The sequence below is a fragment of the Geotrypetes seraphini genome, chromosome 8 (genome assembly GCF_902459505.1).
Source record: "Geotrypetes seraphini chromosome 8, aGeoSer1.1, whole genome shotgun sequence".
In the NCBI taxonomy this organism is placed as follows: domain Eukaryota; kingdom Metazoa; phylum Chordata; class Amphibia; order Gymnophiona; family Dermophiidae; genus Geotrypetes; species Geotrypetes seraphini.
The window spans coordinates 43,611,724-43,626,895 of record NC_047091.1 but is presented as its reverse complement, the minus strand read 5'-3'; the positions used below and the strand labels follow the sequence as shown (position 1 = coordinate 43,626,895).

Sequence of the window (15,172 nt, the reverse complement as noted above, 5' to 3'; positions counted from 1 at the left end):
TGCTCAGATGATACGGCAAGAGTGGATATCAAGGGCATCCCTAGTGGGGGAATAGAGCAAAGATTCTCTTGTTCACCGATGATACTCTTAGTGGTGGGTCATCCCCAGGAATCCCTGGAGGAGTGGGTAGTATCAGATTTAACAGATTAATAAAGTAACATGATTTTTACTTTGTTAACAGATATGTATGTGACTGTGGTATCTAAAGACGGGAAGTGGCTTATTGAATATGAAACCCTTGAATATATCTAATAAATGCCATAAGATCTTGACAGCTATGGTTACAATGGCTAGATTGGTGCTGACCGCAGGGTGCAAACAACCTGAAGTTCCTACACATTTACAAGTATTACAAAAGATTGAATATGTTTTCAAATGTCTAAATTGACTGCTATGAAGCATCTTAGACTGGGAACATTTTTTAAAATATGTATTTTAGCGGCAGATTATCAAAACGGCCTACCTTGGTCTTTTCCGAACTTCCTAGCAGTATCCGATTCTGCCATTCAAATGTATCCCAATGAGATCATTAATATTTAAACGAGCACTCTGAGCGATTCTCTGTTATCGCTGGGTGATTCGCTAACATCGCTGTCCTACATTTGCGAGCAAAATTTTCTGGCATGTCTGAGTTGTCGTAGCCTTACTTTTCTGGTCAGTGCTTGAGTGCTGATTGGCTCAGGCATTGACAGGAAAGTAAGACTTCACAGCTTACACCTGCCGAAAAATTTTGTCGCCGACACCAAGCACCCCCCCTTTCCGGCAGCTGGAGGGATGCCCACTTCCTCCCCCCCAGCAGCAGGAGGGATCCCTACTCCCTCCTGCTGCCAAAGAGCAGCCCCCCAACATTTACTCTCTCCCGGGCCTCTGATGACCCCACCCCCTTTACCTTGTTTATGAAGGCCAGCTAGAGGGGTGCCTACATCTCCGGCCAACAAGCCTGCCTCTTCAAAATGACAGGCCCACCCTGGTGCATGCTGGGATGCACTGGGGAGGGGCCTATGGTGTCTGGGAGGGGCATCTGGGCCAATCAGAGCCTTAGGCCTCTCCCTGGATGCGCTGAGAAAGGGCCTAAGGCCCTTCCCATAGAAGGGGGGTCTTAAACAAGCTGGGCTAATCAGAGCCTTAGGCCCCTGCTTCTTATCCGCTGTTCTCATGCAGAGAACCAAACTCTGCCAGAAAAACTGTATCCTAGGACAATAGTGACATGGAATTGTACTCTCCATCCTCGCAGTCTATGTCAGACTGAGCATCCTGGTCCAGCTCTGTGTCCTTGTCTGCACCACCAACTCCGTCGCACTGAATACAGATGCTGAGGACCCTCAGAAGTTCAAACAGGCATGCCACATAAAGCTCACAAAATCCGGGGTGAAGCCTTGTACTGGAGATCTCAAGTACCTTGGCAGAGATCCCCTGCTGGTCCTCCTGGGCTCTGCAGCTACCGCATGTCTGCACTTGGCCAATGCACCTTTGAGGAAGACCCCACAGTGCAGATCCCTAGCCCTGGAGGACTCACAGGAGGCGGAGCCCAAGGCTCCCACCTCTTCCCCGCACACTTTTCCACATACAGGACATGGATACTTCTCGGCCAGCCATCCAGCACCAACCTGGCATGATATAAGGGTAGGAAGGCCTGAGGGATCCACATCTGTTGATTTTAAGCAAAATTGAGGGGGTTTGAGGCAATTTTTTGAAAAAAAAAATTGTTTAAAATCCAAGATGGCCGCTGTCCTAATATCTCTCCAAAAGCAACCCCTGAAGTACAAAAGAAGTAGTGGCCCTGGACCAAGGGAAAGACCCCATGGTGCACCGGCTGTTCAAAGCCTCTGCATTCTCAAGCATTATTTCTACCTTGCTACAAGAATGGAAGTTTCTCCAGCTCCCTCATTGCAGTGCTCAATTATGAACACCTCAGTTGCTCCGACCTCGTTCTTTCCTTGCATCTGGACATCACCGACCACTGGGAGTCACCAGAAGGGTCCCTGCGAGTAGCTTAAACTGTGACAAAGCTTTACTGATGGTTCTGGATTTCCAGCAGCTGTTTGTTCAGCCAAAGGTAGATTTGCTGGTGGTGCAAGTCACCTTGCCTATTGAAGAAGGCGTGAAATTATTCTCAGGACTGTAAAGTGGACACCCTGTGAACTTCTCACATTTTTAATCTGATTTTTTTTACCCCTTACCTTTTGTTTTTTACCTTATTTGTTATTTTCTCTTCTATAATGTAGTTCTGCCCTTTATCTGTTGCACCCGTTTGTTTGTCTGAGTGTTATTTAAGTCCTTTGAATATTGTATATGTGTAAACCAAAATTTTATTGTACACCACTTAGAAACATTGTATAGATGACTAGCTGATGCCCCGGCGTTATAGCAATAACACTGTAAATGGATTCAAATAAAGATACTTTATAGTGGTGAATGAATGTAAGTCTCACTGGAATTAGCAATCTCTTAAACTGAAAAGGAAGATCTGTTGGAATAAGTGGCATCCAAAAGTTTCAGTATTGATTTAAACAACTCAATATGTAGAAACTCAGGTTGAAAAGAAACTCCATGCAGTTTTTTCCCGGTTCAGAATGGAACCTGTGTGCCTAGTTCAGCATATGTGAGTACTCATGTAATGTAATAACATTATGAACTGGGGTGCATGAAGGAAACAGTTACAAACACAGTTAGAACATACAAACTCTATATGTATGGTGTCCGTGGTAGAATAGAAAAGATGTCCCTAGTGGTTATAGTGTCATATAAAGTGTTTTATAGTTGGAATTACTGTGAGAATGGCAGCTTTTTACATCCTTTCCATTGACGTGAATGGGTGAAATAAGATTTTCTGTTTGTAGCTCCACCCACGTGTGCAGGTGGGCCGCGAGACCCCCAGAACATATCACCCCAGGTAGTGAGGGATCTGCATACCAAGTTTCGTTCAAATCGGTCAAGCCGTTTTTGAATTACTGTGAGAATGGCAGCTTTTTACATTTTTTCCATTGACATGAATGGGTGAAATCTGATGTTCTGTTTGTAGCTCCGCCCACGTGTACAGGTGGGCCGCGAGATCCCCAGAACATATCACCCCAGGTAGTTGGAATTACTGTGAGAATGGCAGCTTTTTACATTTTTTCCATTGACATGAATGGGTGAAATCTGATTTTATGTTTGTAGCTCCGCCCACGTGTGCAGGTGGGCCGCGAGACCCCCAGAACATATCACCCCAGGTAGTGAGGGATCTGCATACCAAGTTTCGTTCAAATCGGTCAAGCCGTTTTTGATTTACTGTGAGAATGGCAGCTGTTTACATTTTTTCCATTGACATGAATGGGTGAAATCTGATTTTCTGTTTGTAGCTCCGCCCATGTGTGCAGGTGGGCCGCGAGACCCCCAGAACATATCACCCCAGGTAGTGAGGGATCTGCATACCAAGTTTCGTTCAAATCGGTCAAGCCGTTTTTGATTTACTGTGAGAATGGCAGCTGTTTACATTTTTTCCATTGACATGAATGGGTGAAATCTGATTTTCTGTTTGTAGCTCCGCCCACGTGTGCAGGTGGGCCGCGAGACCCCCAGAACTTATCACACCAGGTAGTGAGGGATCTGCATACCAAGTATCGTTCAAATCGGTCAAGCCGTTTTTTAATTACTGTGAGAATGGCAGCTTTTAACATTTTTTCCATTGACATGAATGGGTGAAATCTGATGTTCTGTTTGTAGCTCCGCCCACTTGTGCAGGTGGGCCGTGAGACCCCCAGAACATATCACCCCAGGTTGTGAGGGATCTGCATACCAAGTTTCGTTCAAATCTGTCAAGCTGTTTTTGCGTGATCGCGGCACATACACACACACACAAATACATACACACATACATACCTCCGATTTTATATATATAGATTTAACAAATTTTTTAATAAATGTGGAAACTTGGACATGGTCCTCAACAGGCAATTTGAAGTTTTGGCGCTAGGGATTTTCACTCCCGTCTGTTTTGAGTTTCAATCTCGTAGGATGATGAAGACCCCCAAATGTTCCTATCTGGGGTGAATTATATAGCAGGCGCTCTGTATAATATCATCGGGGCTTTAGCAAGAAGTTCTTTGATTTAAAAATAAATATTTTTCCTGACATCTCAAGAGAGACACAAAAAAAGAGAAAACAATTTCTTATGTTAAAACCTGGAGTATTAGAGTTAGGAACATTGTATTTTTTTAAAATTTCCTTGTAAATGTATTGTGAAGTACAAATCTGTATGTTATATATTTTTGATCCTTTACACCTAACCAATTTTTTGGCAACAAAGAAGTCTTTGTTTACTGATCCTCCTTTGTCTCCTGTTGTTGAAGGTACTATATGAGATTTAATTAGAAGGACTCACTGACCCTTTGATTATTGGTATTAAAATAATTTTTCTTATGTGATTTTCTGAACCCCCCTCTTCTACATAGTGGACTTTAGCTTAAACTCATCATGTTTCATTTACTTTTGACTTGATTAATTGTATTGTAATATATATTATGTGTGGGTTGAGCTTTTCTGTACAAGAATTTTCTTGATTGTTTGTTTAATTTTCTAAAAATAAAAGAAAATAAGAAGACCACAAAGGAAGAAAGGGTATTTATTTTTTTTCTGTTTCATGATTAGACTATCCATTTTTGGAATGTACATCTGTCAGAGCTGATTGGAGCTTGTGAGTACTCAGTTGAAATTTGGTTGACTTGGAACATACTTGGCTTGAATAAGTTGAGAAACACTGTTGTAGCCCACTCTGAAAGTAGCTTTTCCCTCTGTGTATGGAGTGGTGATTTTGACTACATCAGGTTTGGCTTTCTTGGTGAAATGGAAACCAGAAAATAAGAATTGCCTTCAATAGTCTTTTATTTGATGCAGGATACTGAGGAGCTGAAGACAGCCCCAGCCATAGATAAGGAATGAAGTCAGCTCTGAGCTGTTTTTCTGTTTCTATCTACTGGCAGGGGGCATAACTCTTTAATTTACAAGATATTGAATGATACAAGCTTTCTGTATCGATTTTTGGCAACTTGACTATAAGATGTTCTATATAACTTTCAACTTTTTTACAGCTATTAAGAAGGTTCATTTTAAGAGTATTTAAATAGCTCTTTTACAGTATGCTTCAAGGGGTAAAAGATTGGAATTCCCTCCATTACAGATTAGATCTTTGCTTTCTTATATACTTTTTCTTAAATTGTTCAAAACTTATTTGTTTCCTAAGTATTTTAAGGTTTAGTTTGAACCATGTCATTTATGTTGCTGTAATTATATAATTCTCAACTTATGTTTTAACTTCTTGATTGTAATCCACTTAAAATTCTAAGGGAAAAGAATAGCTACTTATCTGGATGGGTCTGACAAAATTCAAGGAAAATAACTTTATTAGATAAGGCCAAATTTCCCCCTGCCATTTAGACGCCCCGTCTCCTGGTCCCATTCTACAGGTCCTCACAATCTGCAGTTGTTTTAATGAATTTGAATCATTTGTGTGTTGTCCTTAAATTTGATCACCTTACTCATCACTCCTATTTCCAGATCATTTATGAATACAGTAAATAGCACATATCTCACTACAAACCCTGGGGGCACTCCATTCAGTCCTACATTTGTTTCCTATCTTTTAGCCAGTTTGCAATTCACAACAGGTCATTGCCTCCTATTCCATTAATCTCTCATTTCCTGAGGAGCTTATTATGAGAGAGTTTGTCAGGTAACTTCTGAACATTCAAATATACTATGGGCTCTTTTTCAAAAAAGAAAAGTCCTAAAAGTGGTATAAAGTGTCAGATAGATGTTTATCTTGCCAAACCCTTCCAATTCACTCTATTTGAAAGCTATATTCTAGAAAGAAATCTTTGCTGTTCATCTAAATCTCAAGGGGGATGTTAGAGGTGCGGTGTGGGCGGGCCTTTTACTAAGCTGCGGTAGCGTGATTAGCGCATGCCAACCCCTGCGCTATGCGGAAAAACTAACACCAGCTTAATGGAGGCATTAACGTCTAGCGCATGCAGCATTGTAGCGTGCGCTAAAACCGCTAGCGCAGCTTAGTAAAAAGAGCCCTAAGACGGACTTATTACATTTTTCTGCCATAATCAGACATTTAAGAATACGTCCAGGTCACAAGTTAGACATTTGGGGGTAGACCCTACTTAATAATGAGTAAGTGCCAAAAAGGTGCCCAGATGACCACTGGAGAGATGTAAATCTGACCCCTCCCACTCCCAAAAATGTAAGTGAAACACTATATACCTGTCTATATGACAGCTTGAGAAAGGGTGGTATGAGGGGTGTCAATAATTTATCTGGGTATGAAAGAAAGTAGCTAGCATGTTAAAACAAGTCTATACATGAAATATGTCTCAGTTACTCATGCACAGTTGCAGCTCAGTGCAAGTCTACCATGCCAATAGACAGGATGTCAAGAGAGTCCTTGTGCAAATCAAGTAAGAAACTGCTAGATTTGGAGCACCATTCAATGATAAAATTTCTCACTGCAGTTTATGGTGAATCTGCCCCATCATCCTACAAAGTAAAATTTTGGAGCAAGCAGTTTAAGTGGAGTAAAGAGTTAATTGAAAATGACCCTCAAATTGGATGGCCTGTGGAAGCAACTTCCACAGAAATGTGCAAGAAAGTTGAGGATTTAATTTTGTTAGACGAATTAAGGTTTCCCAAATAGCTGAAGAAATGGTTATCTTGGCAGGTACAATTTAGAAAATAATTCATGAAAAGTTGGGCGTGCCCAAGGTTAGTGCAAGATGGGTTCCAAGAATGCTGATGCCATGTCAGAAGACCATGAGGCTCCAGTGCTATCAGGAGAACTTGGAGATACTCCATGACCAAGTGAATTTTTTTCATCATTTGGTGACTGGAGATGAAACTTGGGTCTATCACAGAGATCATGAGTACTTACATGTGAGGTGATACCTGCAGGCATAAAGGCTGTTAGTGTGGTGTACAGTTGGGTCCAGTAGATTTTGGAGGGTTTACTATAAACCATAAGGGGCTGGCTGGAAGCAAGGGTTATTTTTAAGCCGGGTTGTGTGGACTACAAAGTTTTAGCCGGCGATGCTCCTTTCTATCTGACTGAATCATTTTATTGTACCATTCAAAAATCTTCTCAAAGCACTAAAGCTCTTTTGATTTTTCCATCGGCAAAAGGTTATAAACTAAAAAGATATCATGATCAGATGCTTTCACACTAAGCCAGCAATCTGGGATAAGGAGTACCTTTTCTGTTAAGATCTGTTTCATATTTACATTTTAGGAGACAGCTCAAGACTTGTTCTCAAAGTTCTTGGGTTTCTAGCTTCTTAACTGTTATTAATTGTGTATTCCTAGTTAATCTTTAGTAAACCGCATAGAACTTAAAGGTGCTACAGTCTAGAAATGGATTTTTATGTTTTGTTATGTTATGTTACCTGGAACTTTTTATATGAAATTTACTACAGTGCCCCCTGTGGTGCAACACTGTTCTGCCAGAATGTCTGTGTGGCCAGTTTATTACAAATGCTGGCCCCTCCTACATCCCAATAGCTTGTTCTGTGCATTTTTCATTTGAAGGTTTGTTGGGTTGTTTGTTTGTTTTTTAAATGGTTCACATTTTAAAAAACCCAAGATGGTCATTTTGCTGTTTTGAAAATGGGCATGTTCACCACTGGATTTTTTTGTGTCTTCCGTAAAACGTCCAAACTCAGATGTCATATCGAAAATGCCCCTCTACAACAACTAACTCATCTTTAGTCATCTTTGTTTACGCTTTCAAAAAAATCTACTTGTTAAGGCATAATTTGCTGTTGCTGTACAAGAAGTTATGCTTTCCTAGGGCAAATGATGGGTGAGGAGGGTCTCTCCTGGAAGACCATGATGGGGCTCAGTGGCTTTGCTAATGATTGCATCATTGTTGCAAGTTTCCTTCACATCAGCACTACCTAGCACAGTACTGAAAAGATCAGTGGATACTGTAAATGCTGTTTTAGCCTCTTTGCCCTCTGGTTCCCCACCTTAATGAAGCCATGTCTCAAATATGTTAATTCGGTAAAAGCATCCTTTCTCATTGGCTGAGTGATAGTAACATTACCAGGCTTGTCCTGTTTGTCTGCATGTCTCTTATGGTTTCATCTTTCCATCATTTTGCAGAAAGGAGGAGAGTTAAACTTCAAGGTATGCTAGCTGACCTCCGAGATTTGGATGGCCTATCTTCTAAACCATCCATTCCATCTGCCATCTGCAGCCAGCCTCGATCAGCCCACGAAGGTAACAGATGAGCTGGTAGTCTATATGTCTCCACCTTCCTGCTGTGCTCTTATTTTCATGATTCACCACTTGTCTACTCATTTTCCCAGAATTTTCTTTACAGGAGAGATTGGTATTGGTGGTATGCTGATGCCACGTCTTGCTCTCTCTAGGATGATGGGGGTAAAAGATTTTGGCATCTAGAAAAACTGGCTGTATCTTCTTGTCCAGTTCTTCTCCATCTTTCTTTTCCTGGCTTGAGTTGATATAGTGATCCCTTCTTCCACTGGATGATATTAAATAGGACTGCAAATTAATCGCAGTTCTCTGCAATTAGTTTAATTATTAGTTGAGATTTTAAAAAATTAATCACGTTGAAGTATCTCCTGTTTTCTCCAAACATCTCTTCTGCTCTCTTCCACTCCCAGCCCCTGTCCACAGCGCAATCTGGTGTCATTATCCCCCAGCAATTCAACATCAGCCCCACCACCACTTGGATATGGTCTTCTGTTGGTCTGCAGCAGCATTGCACATATTCTGCCTGTGTCCTGGTACAAAGCTTTTCCTCTGGCCATAAGAACATACAGTAAGCACTGTCATACTGGATCAGACAGAAGGTTCATCAAGCCCAGTATCCTGTTTCCAGCAGTTGCCAAACCAAGTCACAATAGGGTTGTCCAGAAAAACCTAAAATTGGGAAAGACTGCAAATTGAAGATTTTCACATGAATTTGATTGTGCTTGAGCAGAAAATTATTTTTTAAAAGCTCATTAAACATTTTTAAAGCCCATTCTGGGATCCCTCAAAGCCACTGAGTACATAAAGCTCCTTTTTTTTAAATTGCTGGTTGTTTTGGGTTTTTTTGTTGTTGTTTTTTTTGGGTTTTTTTGCTTAATGGAGCAAATTTCTTGGCATTATAGCTATAACTTTTATGTTTTCACATTCAGCAATGATAAAAAGACATTTTATATCAAGTCTGTTTTATTGAGAAAGAACAATAAATCAGTACAGAAGTAACACTACAGAATCTCCAATATGCTGATTATAACAAGTGGATTGGATTCCTTAGAACCTCACTAATACAGTGTTACTTATACAACCACAAAAGAATAGGAAAACATTCTCCTTGCAACAAGGTTTCACGCTACATGAGGCCTTGCTGCAAGGAGTTGAACAGCATCACAGGCTTTATCCTGATTATCTCAAGAAGACATTGAATGCTTGAGTGTTTAGAACACCATTTTAGTTTTTAAAACACAAGTTAATCGATCCCCTTCTGATATCAAAAATTATCTAATTCTGTATTCACAATCTTGTATGCTTTGCTCTCTTCAACAGAATCTTCTTACAATCCCATCACAGACATATTACATACGCATCTATCCGAGACCATATATTTTCAGTTAGTGTCCACAACTCTGGAATGCTCTTCCAAACTATATTCGAATGGAATCCAATCTTGAACGATTTAAAATTATTTTGAAAACATTTTTATTTATGGACACAATCAGCTGACTGAGTAATGATTTTAACCAGTGTACGCCTTGAGGATCAGTCTGAAACTTGGAACAGATAATCAGTTTTAAATCTTCTCTTTACTTACTTTACTGTTGACTGTGTAGTTTTATTTTCTGATTTGATTTTAATTTATTTTTAAAGTAGCAATAGGCATCTCAGATAAAGTATACTCTTGGTTTGAAGGCTTCCTAAAATCCAGAACAGGTAAAGAAAAATCTGAACCTTGGGCCAACCTTTGCGGCATACCACAAGGATCCCCACTATCCCCTACTCTCTTCAACCTATACACTGCATCTCTCAGAACATACCTAGATAATCTAGGCATCACCACCTACAGTTATGCAGATGACATTATCATTCTCATATCTTTTGATCAACCAAAGACCGCCATGACAATACACTACACCGAACACTAGAAACAGTAGCAACCTGGATGAAAGATCACAAACTGAAACTCAACAAAGACAAAACTAAATTTATCCTCCTTGAAAATGTCAAAGTCCCAACCATAACCAATATAGAAATTAACACAATCAACTATCCCATTCAAACTACCATAAAACTACTAGGAATGACTATAGACCGATGCTGCACCATGCAACCACAAATAAATAAAACAATACAGAAATCCTTCGCAGTGATGAGAAACCTAAGACAAGTCAGGAAATTCTTCGAAAAAACAGCTTATAGTACAATCCCTAATCCTAAGTCTACTAGATTACTGCAACATCCTCTACCTCCCCTGCCCTGCTACAATAACTAAACAACTACAAACAATCCAAAATACAGCTCTGAGACTCATCTACTCATTGAGAAAACACGACCATACATCAACACGACCATACATCAACTCACATTGGCTACCAATCCAAGAAAAAATACTATTTAAATTCTACTATATGTTATTTAAAGCCTTAAACGGAGACAGCCAAACCTACCTGAACAACCGCCTCATTCAAACCACCTCAATCAGACATAGAAAAACACACACCCCTCGATCAAAGAAGTAAAACAGAAAAAACTATACGATGGCCTCCTGGCCACTCAAGCAGCTAAACTAGATAACCAAATCTCCAATCTACTGATAACGACACCAGACTACAAGACATTCAGAAAAGAAATAAAAACTATACTCTTCAAGAAATTCCTGAAACAGCCATAACTTCAGAAAAGAAATAAAAACTACATTCTTCAAGAAATTCCTGAAACAGCCATAACTTCAGAAAAGAAATAAAAACTAAATTCTTCAAGAAATTCCTGAAACAGCCATAACTTCAAACTTACTGTCCTTCCTCCCTCCCTCTTCCCGCCACTCAAAAACAACATAACCTACTCTTTACCTCTCTAGAAAGGATAAATGTTCTTCCATTGTAACCCTCCGTTTTTTATCTCTTTTGTAATCCGCCTTGAACCGCAAGGTAATGGCTAGATAGAAATCTCTAATGTAATGTAATGTAATATGTAAAAGTACATAGATGTTTTGCCAATACAGCATAATAATAATTTTATAATTTATTTCTTATATACCGCTATACCGTGAAGTTCGAAATGTAGAATAAATTTGGAAACTTAGATGACTGCACAAAAAGTGTTCGTGTTTTAACTATTAGCGAAATGTTAAATTTCTGTTATTTTCCATAATAAAATACAGATATTATGGGGCTCCAGTGGCCAAGATGGCAGCATGACTGGTGTGCTACAGCAGAGTCTTCGCTTGTTTTTTTTTACTGAAGTTATGCCTCATACGAAGTGGAAAGAGTCCGTTTGATTGGGACCCCCACCAGCCGAAACTTCAACGCCTTTGTGCCAGACTGTCCTGGATTTCACCACCAGAACTCCTCTCTTTGCTGGACCACAAGGCTCACTGCGGTTAGCGTCTCAGGACTTAGGCGCTTCCCCTGAGCCGGAAGTTTCACTCTCACCTCCAGATCCAACAATCCCTCCATTCCCTGTGGCGGATGCGTCTGCACTTCAGAGCGGCCCCGATACCGAGGTAGTTGCGGGAGTCCTCTCCAAGGAGGGGGGCGAGAAGGAGTTGGGGGCTGTGGGTTATGAAAATCAGCCAGGGGCAGAAGATATTTCATCGATCCCCATGGAGGTAACTGCTCGATGTTTGGAAAATGCTGGTTGGAGGGAACTGTATTGAAGACTTCTGAAGAGACTTCGACCTTGGTGAAAAAGGTAGACTCTTTAACAAAATCATTAGAGGAAAGTAAAATTGAAAATGAATCAAGATTTGTGTCTCTTAACCAAGAAATGACTGTTCTAAAAGTTGTTAATGAGGGGTTAATTAAGGACAAACTGTTAATCCATAGGAAAATAAAGCAATTAGAGAATCATAATAGATGCTTAAACTTGAAATTCTTAAATTTCCCGAAAGCTTTGGAGATTTCCTCTGTTGAAATGTTTAGGAATTACCTACAGCAAATATTGGGCTTCGCTCCCAAAGCTATTCCGCCTTCAAATAAAATATATTACCTGCCTAGTCCTAAAATGCAGATGCGGAGCGAAACACCAGGAACAACTCAAAGAATTATGTATCAACCACTTGACTTGGGAAATTTATCTGAGATTTTAGAAACAACTACTATGAAAATTGAGGAAAGAGCTACCCTGTTTGCTTCATTTGTATTTCAGCAGGATCTCAATGCTGTATTGAGGTTATATTTTTGTAAAGCTCAGGTTCCTTTCATGGAACAACGGATTTGGGTCTATCCCAATGTTAATAAAGAGACACAAGAAAGAAGGAAACTATTTTTGCTTATGAGGCAAGAAGCAAAAGATTTAGGGGATACTTTTCAATTGGCTTACCCATGTAAATGCCTCATCAAATATTTAGGGACGAAATATACCTTCTTTGTTCCTAAACACCTAAGGAGCTTTCTAGACATGAAAAAGATCATCAAAGTACAGCTATTGATGATTCATTTATCCCCTCCTTTACAAAGCTGCGCTAGCATTTTTAGCGTCGGCCGCTGCGATAACAGCTTGGCCGCTCATAAGAATTCTATGAGCATCACAGCTGTTACCAAGGCAGCTAGCGCTAAAAATGTTAGCACAGCATTGTAAAGGAGAGGGTTAATAAAATACTGCTAGATTTTTTGCATAAAATGTTTTTTTATCAATATTTGATGACAGGAGACTGTTTTCCTAGTCTTTTGTGGTTGAAACACTGTATTAGTGGACAATACTCGGACTGGAAAAGCATCATGAGTAAAGTGCCGCAGCGTTCAGTGCTTGGACCCGTGCTCTTCAACATATTTATAAATGACCTGGAAATAGATACGACAAGCGAGGTGATTAAATTTGCAGACGATATGAAGTTAATCAGAGTAGTGAAGACTCAGAAGGATTGTGAAGAACTGCAACATGACATAAACACGCTTGAGAAATGGGCTGCAACATGGCAAATGAGGTTTAACATGGGTAAGTGTAAGGTGATGCATGTCGGTAACAAAAATCTTATACACGAGTACAGGATGTCCGGTGCAGTACTTGGAGAGACTCCAAGGAAAGAGACTTGGGGACTACTGGTCGACAAGTCGATGAAGCTGTCCTCGCAATGCGCGGCGGTGGTGAAAAGGGCGAACAAAATGCTAGGAATGATTAAGAAGGGGATCACAAATAGATCGGAAAAGAGTGGACACTCAAGCTGCATAAGGGAGACCAAATTCCTGGAAACCACGAGGGACTGTTTCATGGAACAGCTAGTCACGGAACCAACACGGGGGGATGTCACTCTCGACCTAATCCTCAACGGGCTAGGGGGATCTGCAAAGGAGGTGGCGGTGCTAGAACCCCTAGGAAACAGCGATCACAACATGATCCAGTGCAAGCTGGAAATTGGATCATCAAAGGTGAAAAGAACCACAGCAACAGCACTCAACTTCAAAAAAGGGAATTATGATGGCATGAGGAAAATGTTGGAAAAGAAACTCAACGGTAGCGCAAGGAAGATGGAGTCTGTAGAAAAAGCCTGGTCCCTACTCAAGGGCACGGTGCAAGAGGCACAGAACCTGTGCATCCCCAGATTCAGGAAGGGGTGCAAAAAAAAACCGAACAAAAAACCCAGCGTGGATAACAACTGCAGTGAAAAAGGCGATAAGTGACAAGAAAGCATCGTTCAAAAAATGGAAAAAGGACCAAACAAAGGACAACCAAAAGGAGCACAAAGAACACCAAAGGGAGTGTCACCGTGTGGTTAGGAAAGCTAAAAGAGAATATGAGGAGAGACTGGCGGGGGAAGCAACAATCTTCAAATCGTTCTTCAGATATGTGAAGGGGAAGCAACCGGCAAGGGAAGAAGTGGGGCCATTGGATGATGGAGACAAAAAAGGAGTGGTAAAACAGATAGCAGACAGGTTAAATAAGTTCTTCACGTCGGTCTTCACGAGGGAGGACACATCCAATATTCCAGAACCGGAGGACATTGTAAATGGGGATCGGGATGAAAAGCTGGTCCAACTAGAGGTAAGCCAAGAGGATGTCCTCAGGCAGATAGACAGACTAAAGAGCGACAAATCACCAGGTCCGGATGGCATTCACCCAAGGGTACTCAAGGAACTAAGGAACGAAATAGCAGAGCCACTTCGTCAAATATGTAACCTATCCTTAAAAACTGGAGAGATCCCGGAGGATTGGAAAATTGCAAATGTCACGCCCATCTTCAAGAAGGGTTCAAGGGGGGACCCGGGAAACTACAGGCCGGTGAGCTTGACCTCGGTCCCGTGAAAGATGATGGAAGCACTGATTAAGGACAGTATCTGTGAACACATAGAAAACAATGGACAGCTAAAGTCTAGTCAGCACGGCTTCTGCAAGGGTAGGTCATGCCTCACAAACTTATTGTACTTCTTTGAGGGGGTAAACAGACAGGTGGATAAAGGGGAATCCATTGACATCATTTACCTTGACTTTCAAAAAGCCTTCGACAAGGTACCACACGAAAGACTTCTTAAAAAGCTGTGGAAACACGGGGTGCAAGGGGAGGTCCACCGATGGATCAAAAACTGGATCATAACCTTATGTTATGAATTTGATGAGTTAATTTTTAACCAATTGTATTGTCTGAAGTTTGTATTGTATTGTTTTATAATGTTCCCCTTTAAATGTATTTTAATTTGTTCATCGCTTAGAACTATGATTAAGCGATTAATCAAAAGAATTAATAAACTTGAAACTTGAAACCAGGACAAAGGAGGTCATCCTGCCACTGTATCGTGCAATGGTGCAACCACATCTGGAGTACTGTGTCCAGTACTGGTCGCCGTACCTCAAGAAGGACATGGCGGTACTTGAGGGAGTCCAGAGAAGAGCAACTAAACTGATAAGGGGTATGGAAAACCTCTCATATACTGACAAACTGAAAAAGCTGGGGCTGTTCTCCCTGGAAAAGCGGAGACTTAGAGGAGACATGATA

The 15,172-nt window shown here is 40.8% G+C and overlaps 1 protein-coding gene across 1 annotated transcript in view; it reads left to right on the top strand.

Annotated features, from left to right (window-relative positions):
- STRN4 (striatin 4) overlaps positions 1 to 15,172 on the top strand; it is a 182,958-nt gene that overhangs the window by 63,300 nt on the left and 104,486 nt on the right. Inside the window, exon 8 of the mRNA XM_033953901.1 lies at positions 8,140 to 8,256. Within this exon, the coding sequence (XP_033809792.1) occupies positions 8,140 to 8,256 (117 nt within the window). The remainder of the gene's footprint in view (positions 1 to 8,139; positions 8,257 to 15,172) is intronic.